General features: G+C 40.5%; 1 protein-coding gene across 7 annotated transcripts in view; it reads right to left on the reverse strand.

Moving 5' to 3' along the window:
- Positions 1 to 415: 415 nt before the first annotated feature.
- Positions 416 to 23013, reverse strand: part of LOC140211058 (uncharacterized) — a 42877-nt gene continuing 20279 nt past the window's right edge. For 5 of the 7 annotated variants that reach the window (XM_072280450.1, XM_072280452.1, XM_072280454.1 and 2 more), the window contains 7 exons: positions 22868 to 22974; positions 17489 to 17569; positions 14764 to 14883; positions 10343 to 10408; positions 9602 to 9705; positions 4466 to 4624; positions 419 to 1272 (listed from right to left, as the gene is read on the reverse strand). In XM_072280450.1, the coding sequence (XP_072136551.1) occupies positions 900 to 1272; positions 4466 to 4624; positions 9602 to 9705; positions 10343 to 10408; positions 14764 to 14883; positions 17489 to 17569; positions 22868 to 22974 (1010 nt within the window). In that variant the 3' untranslated portion in view covers positions 419 to 899. Of the gene's footprint in view, positions 1273 to 4465; positions 4625 to 9601; positions 9706 to 10342; positions 10409 to 14763; positions 14884 to 17488; positions 17570 to 22230; positions 22453 to 22867; positions 22975 to 23013 lie in introns of those variants that run through there. The other 2 variants (XM_072280457.1, XM_072280456.1) reach the window with 2 other exon arrangements.

The raw sequence follows: 23013 nt of genomic DNA on the forward strand, positions 1-23013 counted from the left end.
GTGAGAGGGAGGAAAAATACTAAAACAGTTCACAATCAGTTTGATATCTGTTCTATTAAAGTAGCTAAGGAAGTGTGGGAGTGAAATGCGGTTGAAACATTTAACTGCTAAATAGACTCATATGCCTATCACACAAGTACTGTTTGTGCCAACTCTGGTAATTATAACTGCAAGGGAATTTCTACAATGATCTGGCATCAATGGATTTTATGAATTTTTTATGATTGTTTGCATGTGTAACAAAGGCTAATAGATTTATATTAAATGTAAGACTTTGGTATTCAATTTTGATAATTACCAGAACTTAGTGTTCATTTCTAATGGAATATATGAGGGGTGATCAATAAGTTTGTGGTCTAAGGTAGAAAGAGTCGATTTTAGAAAACCTAGCGCATTTATTTTTCAACATAGTCCCCTCCTACATTTACACACTTAGTCCGGTGGTCGTGGAGCATATGAATCTTGGACCTCCAGCAAGTGTCCACAATAATAACTCATCTGCCTCTACCTTAGGCCACGAACTTATCAATCACCCCTGATGAGTTATTAACTTCAAACTTTCTGCATAATCACTCAAAGAGTTGAACCGCATGTGCATGTAACGAGAGCTGTATAACTCATCTCCTCCTACCTTAGGCCACAAGCTTATCAATTACCCCCTGCTGTTGCCACTTTCTGGAGGTCCAAGATCTGTATGCTCCACGACCGCTGGACTAAGTCTGTAAATGTAGGAGGGGACTATGTTGAAAAATAAATGTGCTCCACTAGGCTTTCTAAAATTGACTCCCTCTACCTTAGGCCACAAACTTATCAATCACCCCTCGTATGTCATATGATATCCAATGAAAAAATATAATCCAAATATTTTAACTCTTCAAATTCAATGTTTCAGTTTTAATTTACACCCTGGTTTCATTCATGACTGTAAATGGACGAAATGGCAGAATGTTCTGACGAAAGTGATGTCTTCTCGAAATACTGTTAAAATAATGCTCTATTTCTTGTTCTGATATTCCAAAATCCATATTCTCACAAAGTGCGTTCCATTCTGTTTCACTGTCAAGAACCTCTTCTCCTTCCTGTGGCACAAAGACATTGGAATAGGTGGATGGTGGCCTTCGCTGAGTATATTCAGTAACAGCTAAATCCATGTGTTCAAGGTTCAAAAGGTCCTGTTCTGTCCAGAAAACTGCTGATGGGTGGCTCGGAGATGCTTCGGCTCTCGGTGTTGAGGTAGTTTGTTCTTCCAAAACATGATCCAAACAGGTACAACTTTTGCAAAGATATAGAAAAATATTTAAGGAATACAAACATCAACAAATACCTGGAACGATGTTTTCAATATCAATGACCCATTTGTTATGTATGTTAAATGCTTATTCAAATATAAAGTTACAATACTAGGTATGATATACTCTTGAAATATCGATATTCTTGGAAACACTGAAATTAATCCTACCACTTTAATAAAACAGAATAAACTTTAAATACATGTTATAACTCTGCAGCCAAGTATTGGGATAAATCGTGCTCAGTGATCCTATGTGAAGATTGCACTACACTATTGCCAAAGCATCTCTAGCTCACTGAAAATTTACTATTTAGGTGAGGATTCTCATTCCTTAAGCTATTATTTTTTTCTTTGTATATCCAGTTTTTACTTTCTTATCCTACGTTTCATTTTCCCTCTTTTTTTTGTACCTGATCTAACATTCTTCTAACACTATTGCATTTCCTGTTTCAGAAAATGTTCCATTCATTTAACAATCCTTCAATCTGACTTGTGGGTCACAGTGCAGGTAGCAAAAGCTGCATATGTTGAAAGACTGAAATTAAAATAAATACTTAATACGTCAGGCAGCGCCTGCAGAAATAGAAACAGATTTAACGTTTCAAGTGAGAGATTCTATTCCTCTTTTTGCAGATACTGTCTGCCCTGATGGGTGCTTCCATCTTTTTCTACTTTTATTTTGCTACATCTAGTCCAGTCCACCCAGATTGCAATGCCATTTACTTTGAATAAATCCAGTGCACAATCTTGCAGCAGATAAATGAACAGAGGCAAGTCTAATTCATGGTCAATGTAATTTATTAACAGCCTTTATGGAATTCTCCCCTAATGTTTTGCTTTCATTTAAAAGTGCTGGTAAATATTTTAAATGGGAAGTGTTTATAATTAGTGGCCTGGTGTGTAGACTAGGTCGTGCTGCAATAAGAATTCCTGTGTTAATTTGTTCAGAGGTGTAACCTTACAAGGCAGAGTTGGTGCTGGACTGGTCCTAAGGTTTCTAAATCCTTTCTAAAGCACATTGTAAATATGTAGAGAAAGATCTACTGTCACTAATAATCAATTTTAAATGTTAAATTACAGTTTTAGGGATTTTGTGGAAATCAAACCAGCTGAAGTACCTTCTAAAAAGGGTATAGGTTTGTGTTATGTACAGTGTCTACCTTAAAAATCAGTTTGCATAATTTAGAGAGCTATGGATTACTTAGTGAAATAATGAAGATGAGGAAACTATGAAATAATTCCAAGACAGCCAATGCTCATGCAGGAAAAACAGAATATTTAGGAACTAGTAAAGCCAGTCTAGAGATACAGTTCTTCCAGATAGCATTCACAGACAAATAATCTTGAGCAATCAAGTTGGTGTAATTTGCATGAATGTTAGTAAAGCTATTGATAATTGTACCAAAACTGCTGATAAGTTGTATATCATAAATCCACAATTTTATATCCAGGTTCCCACTGTATCTTAATATATTTAAATTAAAATATATTGCATTCACAATGACCATAGGATTGATGTCAATGCCACAAAATTTCTGTGCTGTGCCGATGGTTTTTGGGGACACCTGGTGAAGGAAGCTGTTGAAATAAAACCAGAGGAAAAGAATTTTAACAAAGATGAAGGCCTTGCTTTCAGTTGAAAGGACTAGATAGGGTGGATATGGAGAGGATGTTTTCTATAGTGGGGGTATCCAGAACTAGAGGGCACAGCCTCAAAATTGAGGGGTGACCTTTTGGAATGGAGGTAAGGAGGAATTTTTTTTAGCCAGAGAGTAGTGAATCTGTGGAATGCTGTGCCACAGACTGCAGTAAAGGCCAAGTCCATGGTTGTATTTAAGATGGAGGTTGATAGTTTCCTGATCAGACAGGGCATCAAAGGATATAGCAAGGCAGATGCATGGGGTTGAGTGGGATCTGGGATCACTCATACTGAAATGACAGAGTAGACTCGATGGGCTGAACGGCCTAATTCTGCTCCTTTGTCTTAAGGTCCAAGTAAGAACTGGAATTCGATTTTAAACGAGATGTGACAGTTAAACCCGATTGGATCAGGACTAACCACTCAGGAGAGATGGACAACAGGGGTCAGTCTGTCTACCTATATGCACACGCACACACCCACCCACCACCGGACCAAACGTACCCAGGTCTCTTCCCTGATGAAAACATCCATTAAAATCAATACCTTTACCTGGCTGGAAGCCCGAGAAGAGGTTATTCTTTTAAATACTTATTCTCAGAAACAAAACCACAACCTCCTTTCTCCATACCTCCACAGTCTTACCATCTGATGCTCCCATGCCTGTTTTCTCTTTTCTCCCTTCCTCAGACCTTATCTGTGTTTTAAACCATTTCACCTAAAACCTTCCAAAGGTTTTGCCATCCTTTCATAATCTACAATATTGCTGACATCCCTAAACCCTTCCAATGTCACTGCCATTTTTAAACTCCAAAATAAGTAGCAGGAAACTTGTGATTGACGAAACGAGGTCAACTACAATGTACAGGAATCATGTAATACTAGAGATGGAAATGTTGTCCAGAGGACAATGAATATTCCAGTAGCAGCTGTTAATACTGATTAATGCATTAAACAGTTTCCAACATAGAAATGAGCAATAGATTTAAATAAATATGCAATGTGTTACCAAAGCAGCACAGAAATGGATATGTATGTATATTTGGTCAAGTCAAGATACAGTATATGAATTCTGTGTTTGGAGTAGCTAATATATCTCAGGGAGTAGACAATAAACATTGGCTAAGTCAGTAATTCCCCATTTCCTTAAAGATACAAAACTGTGTGCCTTATTTGAAAACTTAAGAAAAACAAGACCAAACATGAAAAATCAGAAGTGTAAATGACGTCCACATAAGATATGTGATTGGGTGCAAATAAGATGTTGCTTCAAAACCAAAAAAAAAGCTAACAAAGAAAACAGTAAGTTGGGAACTATTTCGAAAAAGCTGAAAATTAAAGACCTCTCGGCCAATTCAAGTTAAAGCTCCACTAGATAACATTTTTAATATTTACTTCATGTAGAGTACTTTCATCTGGGAAAGAAAAGTCTCAGGTTTTGGCTAATACTTTTAGTATAGTGTGTGGTCTGTAAAAAAAAAACATGAACAATTAGGGAAAACATATTTTGCACCCTCATTTATTAAAAGACTAACCTAAGGGAGCCATTGATCATTGCTGGATAATTAGAAAAATGAGAAATATGCTGGTTGCCATGACGACATGCTATTTTGCTTCTTCTCCTACGTATTTCTATTGGCGTCTTTTCCCTTTCTGATTTGGCATTCTGTTCCTCCAAGAGAGCATTCAACTTTCTAAGGAAGAGGAAAAAGGGCCTTTAGTAGAAAATGATGCAGTCTACATTCAAAAACACTCATTCTCTGGTTAATGTGCAGGTATTATTTTGGTGTGCTATGTAAATACAATCACAATTCCCTCTTTCTATAAACAAAGCACTGTTTTACATTGTATAAGAATAATAAACCCTTTAAAAACTGATACCTTTGAAGACATGAGAAAACAGTTGGCATCTATTGAGAGATGAATTGACAATTCAAGTGATACTTCTGTTTGGAACAGAATGTTAAAAATGGAACAAAGGAGTGGGAGTGTGATATGCAAATTCTCATCTTGTGCAGAGCAAAGTTGATCGCATCAGTGTCTCATCTCAATATAGAGGAAATGCTATACAGTATTAGTTTAAACTCACAACTTTCTACAGATGTACCTTGGAGAACATTCTAACAGGTTGGAATCTAACACCATCTGGTATGGAGGGGCCTCTGCACAGGATCGGAAAAACAGCACAAAGTTGTAGACCATGCCAGCTCCGTCATGGGCACTAGTCTCCCCGGCATCCGAAAATAGGAAGCATTCATCATTAAGGACCCCTTCACTCGAGGACATGCCCTTTTCTCATTGTTACCATCCAGGAGGAGGAACAGGTTTCTGAAGACACTCAACATTTCAGGAACAGCTTCTTCTCCTCCACCATCAGATTCTGAATTGTTATGTGACCACGGTTTCGTTTACTGTGGGTGTCACTTTAAAACGCCTGGATGAGGCAGGACTATGATGTCAGTACAGCAAGCTGCGACAGACCGCTGGGACTTTCAGAGGAGAGACAGAGTGTGGAAGATTTGGACAGCAGGCTGCTGGCAGTAGTTTGTTGCAGCAATGGGTAAAGTCTGATACTTTCCCATGCCCTGAGAATTGGGTTGATCAACAGCACCTAGTGCACAATGGATATGTGACTGTCACTTCGTATGATCCATACATGGGTTTTGTTGGGAGTAAATAAAGGTTCTGAACTTAAAGAAGGGTAACTTTGAAGGTATGAGACGTGAATTAGCTAAGATAGACTGGCAAATGACACAAAGGGTTGACAGTGGATATGCAATGGCAAGCATTTAAAGATCGCATGGATGAACTACAACAATTGTTCATCCCAGTTTGGCAAAAGAATAAATCAGGAAAGGTAGTGCACCCGTGTCTGACAAGGGAAATTAGGGATAGTATCAATTCCAAAGAAAAAGCATACAAATTAGCCAGAAAAAGTGGCTCACCTGAGGACTGGGAGAAATTCAGAGTCCAGCAGAGGAGGACAAAGGGCTTAATTAGGAAAGGGAAAAAAGATTATGAGAGAAAACTGGCAGGGAACATAAAAACTGACTGTAAAAGCTTTTATAGATATGTGAAAAGAAGAGGATTGGTTAAGACAGATGTAGGTCCCCTATAGACAGAAACAGGTGAATTCATTATGGGGAGCAAGGACGTGGTAGACCAATTGAATAACTACTTTGGTTCTGTCTTCACTAAGGGGGGCATAAATAATCTTCCAGAAATAGTAGGGGACAGAGGGTCCAGTGAGATGGAGGAACTGAGGGAAATACATGTTAGTAGGGAAGTGGTGTTAGGTAAATTGAAGAGATTAAAGGCAGATAAATCCCCAGGGCCAGATGGTCTGCATCCCAGAGTGCTTAAGGAAGTAGCCTAAGAAATAGTGGATGCATTAGTGATAATTTTTCAAAACTCTTTAGATTCTGGACTAGTTCCTGAGGATTGGAGGGTGGCTAATGTAATCCCGCTTTTTAAAAAGGAGGGAGAGAGAAACCGGGGAATTATAGACCGGTTAGCCTAACATCGGTGGTGGAGAAAATGCTAGAGTCAGTTATCAAAGATGTGATAACAGCACATTTGGAAAGTGGTGAAATCATCGGACAAAGTCAGCATGGATTTGTGAAAGGAAAATCATGTCTGACGAATCTCATAGAATTTTTTGAGGATGTAACTAGTAGAGTGGATAGGGGAGAACCAGTGGATGTGGTATATTTGGATTTTCAAAGGGCTTTTGACAAGGTCCCACACAGGAGATTAGTGTGCAAACTTAATGCACACAGTATTGGAGGTATGGTATTGATATGGATAGAGAATTGGTTGGCAGACAGGAAGCAAAGTGTGGGAATAAACGGGACCTTTTCAGAATGGCAGGCAGTGACTAGTGGGGTACCGCAAGTCTCAGTGCTGGGACCCCAGCTGTTTACAATATATATTAATGACTTAGATGAGGGAATTAAATGCAGCATCTCCAAGTTTGCGGATGACACGAAGCTGGGCGGCAGTGTTAGCTGTGAGGAGGATGCAAGGTGACTTGGATAGGTTAGGTAAGTGGGCAAATTCATGGCAGATGCAATTTAATGTGGATAAATGTGAGGTTATCCACTTTGGTGGCAAAAACAGGAAAACAGATTATTATCTGAATGGTGGCCGATTAGGAAAAGGGGAAGTGCAACGAGACCTGGGTGTCATTATACACCAGTCATTGAAAGTGGGCATGCAGGTACAGCAGGCGGTGAAAAAGGCGAATGGTATGCTGGCATTCATAGCAAGAGGATTCAAGTACAGGAGCAGAGAGGTACTACTGCAGTTGTACAAGGCCTTGGCGAGACCACACTTGGAGTATTGTGTGCAGTTTTAGTCCCCTAATCTGAGGAAAGACATCCTTGCCATGGAGGGAGTACAAAGAAGGTTCACCAGATTGATTCCTGGGATGGCAGGACTTTCATATGATGAAAGACTGGATCGACTAAGCTTATACTCGTTGGAATTTAGAAGATTGAGGGGGGATCTTATTGATACGTATAAAATCCTGAAGGGATTGGACAGGCTAGATGCAGGAAGATTGTTCCTGATGTTGGGGAAGTCCAGAACGAGAGGTCACAGTTTGACGATAAAGGGGAAGCCTTTTAGGACTGAGATGAGGAAAAACTTCTTCACACAGAGAGTGATGAATCTGTGGAATTCTCTGCCACAGGAAACAGTTGAGGCTAGTTCATTGGCTATATTTAAGAGGGAGTTAGATATGGCCCTTGTGGCTAAAGGGATCAGGGGGTATGGAGGGAAGACTGGTACAGGGTTCTGAGTTGGATGATCAGCCATGATCATACTGAATGGCGGTGCAGGCTCGAAGGGCCAAATGACCTACTCCTGCACCTATTTTCTATGTTTCCACCCTGTGGCGACCACCTTTGTTAACCTTTACATGGTTTCAGGTATGTTATGTGGTAACCACTTATGCCAAGGAATATTCCGTGACTGTCACCTTGTGATATTTCTACGTGGATTTCGGGATGACTCGACGGATAAGATCTTTGGCGACTGTTAACTTCGTTTTCCCAGCATGGAACCTGTGGAATTCTTTGTAAGCGCCCTCTCTCTACATCTTAATGTGGATTTACAAGTTTCTCCCCTCACTTATTCTGTGGATTACTCAACCTTTCTAGTTTGCCATCTTAAGACTTTAAGGACTTTTCCTAAGCTTGACAGTTTGGAAGCCACACACATACATAACACTGTTAACATGTTTATTTCATTTAATTTTCTATATTTTTGAGTAGATACTAATAAATATAATGGTTTTAACATTAAAACCTGACTCAATTTGTGATCTATTGCAGCTGGTACGTAACAGAATGGACAATGAGCCCATGGACACAACCTCAGTATTTTTCCTCTTTTTGAACTAATTGTTCAATTTTCTATTTTTATATACTTTTTGTAATTTATAGTTTTTATCATTATGTATTGCAATGTACTGCTGTCGCAAAACAACAAGTTTTGAAACATGCCAGTGATATTAAATCTGATTCTGAATCTGAGGAGATACTTTCTGTCTCATAATTGTTGTCTCATCCAGTAGAATATTTTGAAGTCTAGGTATTAGTGTGGTCAAAGAGAATGGCCAAATGTTGAATTTCCTTTGCACAGCAAGATTCCAGAGAGGTAGTAAGTGGAATGGCAGAGAATGAAGGTGTCACACAAGAAACAGCCCATGGAGGAATTAGGGGAAATGGTCAGATTGAAAGATAATCTGGTAAGTATGGACTTTGGGCACCTAAAAGGTTAGAGAGAATAATTCTGTGAAGAGAGGGCTAGAAGTTTACACATAATTAGTTCTTAGTTTCACTTTGTGAGGGCAGACCTCCGATAATACATTTCACATGCTGCTAATGATAGAGTAGGAAGAAAAGAACAAAGAGTGTAGGTATAAATAATTCACTTGACAAGTTGAAATAAGACAATATATAAACCATTGAAAGATACAGAATTGGTAGATTCTGGACAACGGAATGAAATTCTCCAGGTGTGCTGACAAGGTCACCTATGTGATGGTATAATAGGAAAGGACACAAAGGTGAGAGCAGGGCATGTTTTACAGAAAGGCAGGCTAACTTTAAGTCTGGACTTTGAGGGTGAGCTCGAGGTGGTGTATGAAGAATGTTTAGTGAACTATCTAAGGGAAAAGAAAAGATCTTGCCGGTTGTCCTGGTGTAGGATAAAGTAAAACAAAGATATTCCCTGTACTGAGGTGTGCACAGAGTGCTGGTGGCTTTGCAGTAGTCATGCTGTTAATATGCTCTTCTGCATCTTATTGAACTGCAAAGTTTAATTCACTAGCTCACAGACAGCAGTTTGATTAAAAGAACAGTTTCCAACACAGATTGTTTTTCTGAATTTATCATCAGTAAACTTAGTAGTAATTTAAATAACTAAACCTGCAAGACCTAAATGACGTTGCCGCCCTATCCTGTAAAAATCCTCTGCTCTTACCCTGTCTAACCAGAGGGTGCATCAATTGTTAAACACCACTAGGGGTAGCTATTTATGATGCCATGAACACCTTGTCTCTATAGACTCAAAACAAGTTCAACTTCTGAACTTTCTTACAAGCTCCCTTAGATACAACTAGTGCTCTGAAACAATGTATGATGACCTGAGAATTACTGTCTTACCTTCTTTTGTTGCAGTCAAAGAGAACAAATCCACCTGCAGCTCCATATCCCAATAAGCACAGAAAAGGCCACACTATGGAGTTCACCGCTATGCCCCATGTCAGCTGTAAGATTCATATTGTCAATGATATAACACCAAGAAGGAAATCGAGAGGGAAAGTAATTAATAGCATTTGTTCACAATTATTTAACATTCCAGCAGTTTTACCAGAGCTTTTAGTTTTATTTGTATAAGTAGGATTGTGTGCATATTGTAATCCGCTATTTACAGATTTCCATCCACTTTCTTCTGTGAAAATACTCTTTTGGAGACCTTTAAGAACAAGCTCTTGCCAGTCCAACTGCAGTTACATACACATATCTAATGTTCATATTGATGGACTGTCAATAGATTTTATATTGAAAGCTTGCACATTGTGGTTTTGAGCCCATTGCCAATATAAATTTCCTTTTGTTCTTACATCATTTCCTATGTGTTTTCCCTCTATTGTTTTACTGTGTCCTTGGCCACAGACTCTATGCTTGCATAGCAATAAAAGTATTTATGCCTTTGGCTTCCTATACAAAGTTGTATTTCCCGAACATCTGTTTTCATGTGAAAGAATTACTGATGAAATCCAATGTACTTTCTTGTATTTTACCACATAAAAACCATGTGAGGAATTTTTTCTGAGGTTAGTTTTGAGATCAATGGCAATTTTGAACATGGGGCTTCAATGTATTTGTTTCTATCCAGCCTACCTCCCTTTTCCGGATCACTTCGTGTGGCTTTGTGGGATTGTAGAAGCATGGAAAGGTGGTGTTTATCTAAAATGGAATGAGACAAGTAATACCAGTCAAAAACTCTAAGAGTTTATACAAAATGACTCTTAACTTCAGATCATCATTCACATATTGTACAATAAATAGTACCAACTTTCTTAAAGTTTGTGTATTTGTATTTATATCAGTTAGAAAGTAAAGGAGTTACAGTAACACTCACAACACGCTGGAGGAACTCAGCAGGTCAGGCAGCATCTGTGGAAATGGTCAGTCAACGTCTCGGTTAACTCCTGAAACGTTAACTGATCGTTTCCACGAATGCTGCCCGACTTGCTGAGTTCCTCCAGCGTGTTGTGAGTGTTGCTTTGACCCCAGCATCTGCAGGGTATTTCATGTAAAGGAGTTACAGTATTTTTTAAAAATATATTAAAAAGGTGATAGGCCAAATTTAGACTATGCTTACTAAGGTGAAATGGAATGAACAAATGCCTTTTATGAGGAGGCAAATCATAAACAAGTAATAAAAGGGGGAGGGTGGTTGATTAGGGACCTCATAGGAAATCTATTCACAGAGAGGTACTAAGTGAGCACTTTGCATCCGTCTTTACCAAGGAAGACAATTCGGCTGAAGTTGCCGTAAAGGTAGAAGTACTAGGTAGGCAAATAATTCATTTAAGAAAAGGAAGCACCAGAAAATGCCAGAGGTCTTCTTGGCATGTATCCAAGTCAATATGGACTAAAAATTCCAGAGGTAATTGCCAGAGTTTTCCAGTCTTCCTGTGACATGGAGTTAGTACCAGAGGATCAGGGAAATGCAAATGTTATCTACTTTTCTCAAAACAAGTTGTAAAGGTAAAACTAGCAGCAACAATTTAGTTAGCCTGATTTTGAGGTGAGATGATTGCTGGAAACAATAATTCTGGCAAAGTGAATAGCCATATGGAGAAATGGGGGAGTTGTAGACATGCAGGCAGACAAAGTAGATGGTTAAGGATCTAAATGAATACTTTACATAGGTATTCACCAAGGAGAAGGACATGGGTGATGGTAAGAACAGGGAGGGGTATGTTGCTGTTAAAAAGTAAGAGTTAAGTGTCTTGAAAAATAGTCCCCAGAACTTGAATGAATCTATCCCCGGATACCAAGGGAGGGAGACAATGGAAGATTGCTGAGGCCTTGACAGTGATCTTTGAATCCTCTTTAGCCACAGGAGAGATCCCAAAAGAATGAAGAATAGCCAATGTTGTTCCTTTGAGAAAGGCATAAAGTCAGTAAACTACAGACTGGTGAGCCAAGTGATGTCAGTCATAGTGAAGTCATTGGAGAAGATTCTTAGAAACAATGTTTATTCACATTTGGAAAAGCATGGACATCAGGGATCATCTGCACGGCTTTATGTGGGGAAGGTCCTGTCTCACGAACTTGATTTAGAGCTTTTTGAGGAAGTGGCAGTGAATGTTATCTACATGAATTTAAGTAAAGTATTTTTATTTATTTGTTTGTTTGTTGGGGTACAGTGCAGAATTGGCCCTTTCAGCCACGTCTCCTGGCAACCCTCGATTTAACCCTAGCCTAACCATGAGACAATTTACAAAGACCAATTGACTGACCAACTGGTATGTCTTTGGACTGAGGGAGGAGAAACTGGAGCACCTGGATGAATCCCACGTGGTCACAGGGAGAACGTACAAACTCCTTACAGGCAGCTTGATGAATTGAACCAGGGTCGCCTGTACTGTAAAGCCTTGCGTTAACCGCAATGATAGCATGCTACGTATGACTTGTTCTGGTACTGCTATACGATCTGTCTTAGCTTGGATTGTTTTTATTCGAGTATCAGAGGCTGGGGAGTGAACTGATAGAAGTATATAACTTTATGTGAAGCATGGATAGGGTAGACATAGATACTGTCTTGATGTAGGGTATTGGCCCACGATATCGACTATTTATTACTTTCCATAGCTGCCGTCTGACCTGCAGTTCCTCCAGCACTCTGGATTTCCAGCACCTGCAGAATCTCTTGTGTTTACAGGTAGGGTAGATAGTGAAAATCTGGCTTTTAGGTTCAAAATGTCAAATACCAGAGGACACAGCTTTAAAGTGAAGGAGATGCAAGTTAATGTTTTCTTACACTGTGAATGGTAGTTGCCTGGAATGCACTGCCAGAGGAAGATAGTTAGTAGACAGGCTGATCAAAAGGAGAGCAAATTAACCTTAACAGAGCACGTGAAGTGATGGGAGGAGGGAAGAATGAGGAGTCTAGACAAATTGATTAAAGTGAATATGCATTGGTCAATGCATCAAGACCTTGAGGACATGGGGTAAGGAGGCTGGTGCAGAACCAAGGGTGTCGTGGGGATTTTCTTTTTATATAGCATGTAGACATAAACTGCTAAATGGATCAGCATGACCAGAGTCAGAGAGGCATTGGTAAGTAATTGAAGGAAAGCAATTCATAGGGCTTTGGGGGTATATTTTGAGAGACTTTCCAGAGACTTTGAACTTTTTTTTACCGTGCCCATGGGCTGTTCTTCATCAAGTTACGGTATTGCTTGACCTGTTGTAACTATATGTTATAATTTTTTGTTGTCAGTTTTTCAGTCTTGGTCTGTCTTGTGTTTCTGTGATATCACACCGGAGGAACATTGTATCATTTCTTAATGCATGCATTACTAAATGACAATAAAAGAGGACTGCGTGTCCTCATAATCTAATAATCTAATATTTTTCTATTAAAATGGAGGGTTATGTAGGAGGGAAAGGTTAGATTGATCTTAGAGTAAGTTAAAAGGTCAACACAAGATTGTGGGCCGAAGGAACTGTACTGTTCTGTAAAGTTCTATGTTCTATAACGAGCTGGATTGTTCTTTCAAACAGATGCAATGAGTCTGAACAGCCGTGTACCTGTATCTGTTCTTAATGACCCCAAAACACTTAATGCATGAATCGGTTTTTCAATCCATGAAGTTGATTTATTTGAGAAATAAGGTGGAAAAAAAAGCAATGCGCAAGGGTGAAAATATCACTTATGCCGGGTAATTCAAAGCTGCAAGATGGAAGACCTATTTATTCAGCCTTATTGACACTGATGTGAAAATCACTTCACATCACAGAGTCTCCAGCAAAGCCTCAGCTGGTTAACGAAATTGTTTACTCAGTTACAAATATTTAGAACTTGCCTAGTTTGTATAAGTTCAACAGGAATACACGGGTATTACCGTTACCTTCTGTACTGAGAGGCACAAGTAAATGGACAGAGCTTCCCACCATCACAAGTTTGATGCGAGTATGTGTACATTTTGATAGGGACTAACTCAGGGTTAACTGTGATACCAGCAAGCTTTCTGCCAAAATTGCACAGGGAGAAGGGCTACTACAGGGTGCGGCCCTCACACCACCATATCACAGCAATGAAAAGGCAGAACTTTCTACCTAGTGGATAGGCAAAATAGTTGATGTAGTAGCTTGTACACTTTAAAGGCTAATTGTGAAAATTGTTTCCATTTGAAGTCAATGGAATTAAATTTCAGGAGCAGAATTCAGCATGTGCAAGCATTGACTCAGGATGAATTTCCAGTCCAAAGTGTCTACAAGCAAGAACAATGTAGGATAATGAAATGGCGACAATAAAAAAATGAAATAAGACCTTGCCCTGGATTTTACACGGATGTATCCTCACATATCTGGGAACATGCCAAAGGTTCCACTTGAAAGTGTTTGCAACGCTTTTCACAGATGCACTCTAAAATTGGACATCACGAAGTCCAGCATGGAAACACATTTGTGGGAATTCCTCACCATTTGCACTGGGGAATCTTGTCAAACAACCTGAGCTAAATCACAACTGGCAAGGGATACTTCATTACAAATTTCAGTGAGAGGATCTGAGGGAAGATTTTTAAGAATTTTAATTGTTTGTGGTGATGTGTAAGTTTGTCCTCCGTGCTTTTGGTCCATTTTATATTTTAATAGTTTCAGTTGTTTCTAGCAGTTTTATTTGAAACATTCCATCTTTTGCAGTTTTGATGAGATGAGGCTTAACCAACTGTCAAAGCTTTCTCAATGGTTCTGCAAGTGAAGCTGCTCCTGATGAATGAATTTGCATACCAAAACATCCTGTCACCTTTCCATTGTGTTGTCATGGCAACTCTCTACAAGGTCCTGTTGGGGGGACAGTAAGAGTTGATTGCAGCCATTGTCTGTAAGTCTGTGATGGCTCACTGCTTGACTGCATGTTCTTGCCCCATACTTTTCATGAAATATTTTCAACTGAGACACAAAAACGGATAGAAAATGGAACTGAATGATGTAAAATGTCAATCACACACAAATCACAGTAAGAAATTACATTCAAGTCTACTTCAATGTCCTTTCATGAGGATCATTTTGACAGACATTACCTGGCCAAATTGGTGATGATATTCTGTTACACAAGCAAGCCTATCATAGTCTTCTCGCCAGCCCTGACAGTCCAGTAATCGATCAGCAAAAACACCATGACGACCAAAAGTGAAAGAGCACTACAGGAATGAAATTGCTCATTTAGACTCGAATTATAACTATCAGCAATTATCTACATTTTACAGTTCCTTTTCATAATTCCTTCCCAAAATACTGGAGAGAAGATTCTTTGAACACACCCGTTACAATTTGCCTTTTTCATTTAATACTTGGAGAATTATATTCCTCCAGTCTGACACCCGTGGCCTCTCCCTGCCACAGACAATTTCGGATGTGTGGCCCTTCACCCCTTCCTCCCAACCTTCCCCATCCTACTTCCTAAATATAGTCTGTGGCCTCTCTCCCCTTAAGGCCAATGTTAGACTGCAACGCGTGACCCTGCCCTATCCACGCCCACAACCTTACTGGCACGCCCACTAACTGGTGCTGTGCCTTTGTTCCATTTAAGACTCAACCACCCTTCACATTTCGTGGCTCTTTAACATTGTCTCCAAAAATATACAAATATTTTCCCACCACTACACTGCAAACATTGTCTAAGAAATGTTAAACTCTGCCTTCAATCTGCTCTTCCCATCATTGTAACTTGGAACTACTTTTCTTTATTTGAAACGGCCTTGCTCCTACCATGGAAAAGGCAATTATCTTAACAATGTTTCCATTGTGAAACAGCAAATCCTTTGTAATCATTGCATCCTTCACCAGCTATAAACTCTCCATTTAACACAATTTTTCTGGTCCTTGGACAGTCTAGGACAATTTCCATTGAGAAGAGAAGGTTGAAGGACGATCTAATTGAAGTGGAAAAGATGCGGAGAGGTCTTGAGATACTGGGTGGTAGGAAGCTGTTCCCAATGTGGAAAGGTTGAGAACGACAAGTCACAGGTACAAACTAAAGGAGAAGAGAATTAACGTGAAACCAGGTAAAATGTTTTAAGGCAGTGGTTGGAATCTGGCATTACACAGTTTGCACAATAATGCAGGCAGGTTCCATTGTGGCTTTAAAAAGGAAATTAGAGAGGAAAAAATGTGCAAGACAGCACAAAGTTGGGGTGTGAAGGTGGGTCCAGCCAGCTGTCTGGTAGAGAGCCATTGTAGACTTGGTGGGTTAAATAGGCTCCTTTTGCACCGTAACCAACCTACGATTCTGTTAATCTTTCTTCCTGTGTCATAACTGTTCATCAACACAGTTTTGCACCTATTTACAGTGGGTAATCTGCTATTGTTCCTTAAAGGCACATACCTCTTAGCCCACCACATGATAATTCTCAGCCTCACGCCACTAAATGGTGCGTTTCTGTCCATCTCCCTGGCCCACCAGCTATATGCTTCTTCATCCAATTTTCTTGTGTTTAAAACTAGAAGCTAATTTTTTTAAATCAACTTTCAGTACATAAGACCATAAGACAAAGGAGCAGAAGTAGGCCATTCGGCCCATCGAGTCTGCTCTGCCATTTTATCATGAGCTGATCCATTTTATCCTACTTAGTCCCACTGCCCCGACTTCTCACCATAACCTTTGATACCCTGGCTACTCAGATACCTATCAATCTCTGCCTTAAATACACCCAATGACTTGGCCTCCACTGCTGCCCATGGCAACAAATTCCATAGATTCATCACCCTCTGACTAAAAAAATTTTTTCGCATTTCTGTTCTGAAAGGGCGCCCTTCAATCCTGAAGTCATGCCCTGATTAATTAGGACTTGATTAATTTTCTTCCTGCCCAGTTTCAAACCTCAGTACAAAACTCAGCTACAGGAGATTTTCTCTTTCCTCAGGAATAATCGGGCTGATTTTGACCCTACACATTTCCCCCTCGCCCATTACAGGACCTGGATTAGTGCCATGCATAGCTTTCTCCTCAACAATTATTTTTGCATCCACTTTAAAAATGGTTAGGCCATATCATTCCAGAAACTGACCTATGACCTTTAACTCCCTGACATCACTGACTCCATCCCCATTTCCCTGCGTTCTTATTTCCTCTTGCTTGGCCTTTAACACGGTTGTTAGCAATGTGAAAGTCTTTATATACCACACGAGAATAGACTGATCCTTTTAACTGTCTGAATGAAATAAGTCTTTACCTTAGAAAGATTAAACATACTTCCATATTTTCTAACTTACTGTTTAGACAGATCTGGGTATTTGGCTGAATGGGTGGGACTTGTACTTAAAGGTATCACTATTTTAGTCATTTACACATTTTAATACATTAACTACTAATCTTTAAATGGTTTTTGAAATTCAGCACGAGAACCATTTATAGGATCGCGCCGAGGATGAAACATTTTATTCTGAGATCTGCTGCTATGTAACTCGATGAATGTGACTTTCAGTTCACTTTGAGATAGATAATTGAAATCAGGTTTTGTATCCTGCTGCACACCACCCCTCTGAACCAATTGCCTTGGTTTTGTTCTTCGCCCCAGGCAAAAACTTCCAGTGACACAAGGAACTTTATGTGGCTAATAGGCTGTAAACTTGCTGACTCTGGAATCTGGTTAGGAGTTAATACTAGAGCTGGACTACATTTGGGAGGCTTTTTCTACCACACTACTGACAGAACTTGAAGCTGCCAAGAACTTAGGTGCTTCTATTTTCATTGTTTTCATATTCCTTTGAGCAGTGCTGAGAAGATTATTCTTTTATTCTTCCTACCTGCTGACAATTCACCAAAGCTTGTTCATTCTCCATGATCACAGCACCTCCCCTTGAACCATCAGACAGCTGAACGGTAACCTAGTAACAGCAAAAAAATCTTGCAGTTAAACAGGAAAAAGATATCTTTCAGAATCTTTCCTTTCTATATTTTCCAGAAATGCAGTTGTGCTCTGATTCAGAGAAAACAAATGAGCTATTTAATCATCAATGCACTTTCTTCTAAAACACAATTGTATAACCTTAGTTAATTTGGATAAATGCTTTCTTCAATTACAGGAGCTATTTTAACTCCCCAAATTAGTTGGCTTTGCGCAGAGGCATTTAAGCTATTTCAAACAATGCACTGACTGGCTTCTTGCTGACCAACTAGATTTAATTTTGCTTTACAGAGAAGATTCCAGGCAGTAGGATCACATTGTTTCTTCTCTGAATGAAGTCACTACTTTCTTTGACTTAACGCAAGAAACACTAGCAGGATTTGAAATTTGGTCCCCTGTGCGCATTCTGCTGTTTACAAAGATCATGGCTGAGCTTTTGCTCAGTGTCCTGACTTTACTATAATAATGCTGTAATATCTAGAAATCTACCTTTTTTTTTGACTTGAGTCACTCTCAGCTACCTTGGTCAGAAAGTTCCAAAGATTGAATATTCTCTTGAAGAATGTGTTTCTTCTCCTTGCAGTCCTTTTACTGTGACCTCCGGTTCCAGATGCCCCATCAAGGTGAGACATCAACTGCACATCTCCCCAGAGAAGCCCCAGTAGAATTTTACCTGCCTCCTGAGATCATCTCAAGGGAGACCAGGCACAGGCTGCTTGTAGGGTAAACCCACCATCCCACAAAGCAAGCTTTGTTGCATTCCCTTCATACCAGTGTGGAGAACCGAGCTGTGTCCAATTTTTCAGGAGCACCTTGCTGCATCCCTATATAATTGGAGCGAGATGTCTCCACTCTTGTATTCAAAATCTCTTCCAATGAAGACCGACATGCAGTCTGAATTTCCAAAAGCTTACTGTAAACAACTATCAATGTACAAGGATAGCCAGATCCCTCTAAACACAAACACCTTTCAATCCCTGACAATTAAGAAAATATACTTCAGCTATCTATTTTTCCATAAGGCTATAAGACATAGGAGCAAAACCTGGCCATTCAGCCTATCGAGGCAACTCTGCCATTCTATGCCATTGTGGCCGTGAGAAGGACACCTGCATGGTCTGTTGCCTCCCGGGGGCCAGGGTCCAGGATGTCTCTGACTGGGTGCACAACATCCTGGTACAAGAGGGAAAGCAACCAGAAGTCGTGGTACATGTAGGGACCAACGACATAGGCAGGAAGAGGGATGAGGTCCTGAAGTGTGAGTTTCGGGAACTAGGCAGAAGGCTGGAGAACAGGACCTCAAGGGTGGCGTTCTCAGGATTGCTGCCAGTGCTACGTGACAGTGATGGTAAGAATTGGAGGAGATGGCAGTTGAATGCGTGGCTGAGAAGTTGGTGCAGGGAGCAGGGTTTTAGATTTTTGGATCATTGGGATCTCTTCTGGGGAAGGTGGGACCTGTACAGATTGGATGGGTTGCACCTGAACTCGAGGGGGAGCAATATCTTTGCAGGTAGGTTTGCTAGCATGGTTCAGGAGGGTTTAAACTAATTTGCAAGGGGGATGGGACCCAGAGCGATAGAGCAGTGAAAGAAGTACATGGAGTAAAGCCAGATCTAACATATAGAGAGGCTTTGAGGAAAGAGAAGCAGAGTAAACCGTGTAAAGACAGTAAGGTAGAAGGGCTGAAGTGTGTGTGTACCTCAATGCAAGAGGCATCAGGAACAAAAGTGATGAACTGAGATCTTGGATACTTACATGGAATTATGATGTAGTGGCCATTATAAGGACTTGGCTGGCACCAGGGCAGAAATGGATTCTCAATATTCCTGGATTTCAGTGCTTTAAAAGGGATAGAGAGGGTGGAAAAAGGGGAGGAGGGGTGGCATTACTGGACAAGGATACTATTACAGCTACAGAAAGGGTGGGTAATGTAGCAGGATCCTCTTTTGAGTCAGTCTGGGTGGAAGTCAGGAACAGGAAGGGAGCAGTTACTCTATTGGGGGTATTCTATAGGCCCCCTGGTAGCAGCAGAGATACAGAGGAGCAGATTGGGAGGCAGATTTTGGAAAGGTGCAAAAATAACAGGGTTGTTATCATGGGTGACTTTAACTTCCCTAATATTGATTGGCACCTGATTAGTTCCAAGGGTTTAGATGGGGCAGAGTTTGTTAAGTGTGTCCAGGACAGATTCCTGTCACAGTAAGTGGACAGGCCGACTAGGGGGAATGCCATACTAGATCTAGTACTAGGTAATGAATCGGGTCAGGTCACAGATCTCTCAGTGGGTAAGCATCTGGGGAACAGTGACCACTGCTCCCTGGCCTTTAGCATTATCAAGGAAAAGGACAGAATCAGAGAGGACAGGAACATTTTTAATTGGGGAAGGGCAAATTATGAGGCTATAAGGCTAGAACTTGCAGGTGTGAATTGGGATGATGTTTTTGCAGGGAAAAGTACTATGGACATGTGGTTGATGTTTAGAGATCTCTTGCAGGATGTTAGGGATAAATTTGTCCTGGTGAGGAAGATAAAGAATGGTAGGGTGAAGGAACCATGGGTGGCAAGTGAGGTGGAAAATCTAGTCAGGTGGAAGAAGGCAGCATACATGAGGTTTAGGAAGCAGGGATCAGATGGGTCTATTGAGGAATATAGGGAAGCAAGAAAGGAGCTTAAGAAGGGACTGAGAAGAGCAAGAAGGGGGCATGAGAAGGCCTTGGCGAGTAGGGTAAAGGAAAACCCCAAGGCATTCTTCAATTATGTGAAGAAAAAAAGGATGACAGGAGTGAAAGTAGGACCGATTAGAGATAAAGGTGGGAAGATGTGCCTGGAGGCTGTGGAAGTGAGCAAGGTCTTCAATGAATACTTCTCTTCAGTGTTCACCAATGAGAGGGAACTTGATGATGGTGAGGACAATATGAGTGAGGTTGATGTTCTGGAGCATGTTGATATTAAGGGAGAGGAGGTATTGGAGTTGTTAAAATACATTAGGATGGATAAGTCCCCGGGGCCTGACGGAATATTCCCCAGCCTGCTTCACGAGGTGAGGGAAGAGATTGCTGAGCCTCTGGCTAAGATCTTTATGTCCTCGTTGTCCACGGGAATGGTACTGGAGGATTGGAGGGAGGTGAATGTTGTCCCCTTGTTCAAAAAAGGTAGTAGGGATAGTCCGGGTAATTACAGACCAGTGAGCCTTACGTCTGTGGTGAGAAAGCTGTTGGAAAAGATTCTCAGAGATAGGATCTCTGGGCATTTAGGGAACCATGGTCTGATCAGTATGCCTTTGTGAAGGGCAGATCGTGTCTAACAAGCCTGATAGAGTTCTTTGAGGAGGTGACCAGGCATATAGATGAGGGTAGTGCAGTGGATGTGATCTATATGGATTTTAGTAAGGCATTTGACAAGGTTCCACATGGTAGACTTATTCCGAAAGTCAGAAAGCATGGGATCCAGGGAAGTTTGGCCAGGCAGATTCAGAATTGGCTTGCCTGCAGAAGGCAGAGGGTCGTGGTGGAGGGAGTACATTCAGATTGGAGGATTGTGACTAGTGGTGTCCCACAAGGATCCGTTCTGGGACCCCTACTTTTCATGATTCTTATTAACGACCTGGATGTGGGGGGTAGAAGGGTGGGTTGGCAAGTTTGCAGACAACACAAAGGTTGGTGGTGTTGTAGATAGTGTAGAGGATTGTCAAAGATTGCAGAGAGACATTGACAGGATGCAGAAGTGGGCTGAGAAGTGGCAGATGGAGTTCAACCCGGAGAAGTGTGAGGTGGTACACCTTGGAAGGACAAACTTCAAGGCAGAGTACAAAGTAAATGGCAGGATACTTGGTAGTGTGGAGGAGCAGAGGGATCTGGGGGTACATGTGCACAGATTCCTGAAAGTTGCCTCACATGTGGATAGGGTAGTTAAGAAAGCTTATGGGGTGTTAGTTTTTATAAGTCGAGGGATAGAGTTTAAGAGTCGCAATGTAATGATGCAGCTCTATAAAACTCTAGTTAGGCCACACTTGGAGTACTGTGTCCAGTTCTGGTTGCCTCACTATAGGAAGAACGTGGAAGCATTGGAAAGGGTACAGAGGAGATATACCAGGATGCTGCCTGGTTTAGAGAGTATGCATTATGATCAGAGATTAAGGGAGTTAGGGCTTTATTCTTTGGAGAGAAGGAGGATGAGAAGAGACATGATAGAGGTGTACAAGGTAATAAGAGGAATAGGTAGAGTGGATAGCTAGCGCCTCTTCCCCAGGGCGCCACTGCTCAATACAAGAGGACATGGCTTTAAGGTAAGGAGTGGGAAGTTCAAGGGGGATATTAGAGGAAGGTAGCCTTAAGGGATTCCAATATTTTCCACACAATTGATGTCAGATTTTGCGTTTTAATACTGTTAAGCATTAATTGAGTAGAATGTATACTCTCCTCTTGTACATCGGTACTTTTGCAGTCATACAGGACAAATGGCAAGTGGCATGAAAACAGGCCACTGTACTTGAGCAGTCCGTGCCAATGTTTATATCATAACATCCATCTATCTGTCCTCATCTAAATCTATCCCATCTCCCTTATACATATCCAAACTCCCCTTAAGTATCCATTCCATCTACTTCAGCCTCTTTCTGTGGTAACAAATTCTACATCTCACCACCCTCTGGGTAAACATGTTGCTGTGAAATCCTCCTTGAATTTCCCAGTGGTTGTTGGAACTTGATCGCCAGTGGTTATACTCTTCTTCACAGTAGGCATATCCTCTCTGCGCCACTTCCATTAATTCAATATTTCAGTCTTCTTTTCTCAAAAGTAAGTGCTCATCCTTGCATTTCTGGTGTTATCCCTGTAGACTCTGCACCATTTGTAATACCTTACTCTGTGATGACAATCAGAATTGTAGGCATTACTAAGTGTGGTTTAACCAACGCTTGATAAAAGTTTAGCAGACCTTCCAAACTTTTCAACTTTGTCTCTCTGAAATAGATGCTAGAACTTGAATTTGTTTTATTTTCATGGCCTTCCTAACTTGCGCAGTAGCTTTTAATGAGGTGTATTTGATTACTAAAATTCCCTTGTTACGTGATCCCAACCAGACTTGAACCATCCAAGTACAGTAATATGGACTCTCTTTATTCTTCTCAGCAAAATGTACTCTTTCTTCTATATTGAACTATTTTATATTTCAGTAAGAATAAAATGGCAAGGTTAAAAGGCACTGTTAAATACGTCAGTATAAACATTCGGTCTATGTAAGGCTGTACTGAGTTTCAATTGGCACTTGTTATTCTCACCTTGATCTGAAGACAAGGAGAAAATACGTCTCCGTCACAGCTGCAGCTGCCTTGGCGCTTCATCCCGGTTTCAAGCACAGTACAATTTCCAGCAGTGAAATTTAAAACTGATGTTGAGAATAAATAAAGACTGTTAAGCCACAGTA

Source organism: Mobula birostris, chromosome 16 (genome assembly GCF_030028105.1).
Source record: "Mobula birostris isolate sMobBir1 chromosome 16, sMobBir1.hap1, whole genome shotgun sequence".
In the NCBI taxonomy this organism is placed as follows: domain Eukaryota; kingdom Metazoa; phylum Chordata; class Chondrichthyes; order Myliobatiformes; family Myliobatidae; genus Mobula; species Mobula birostris.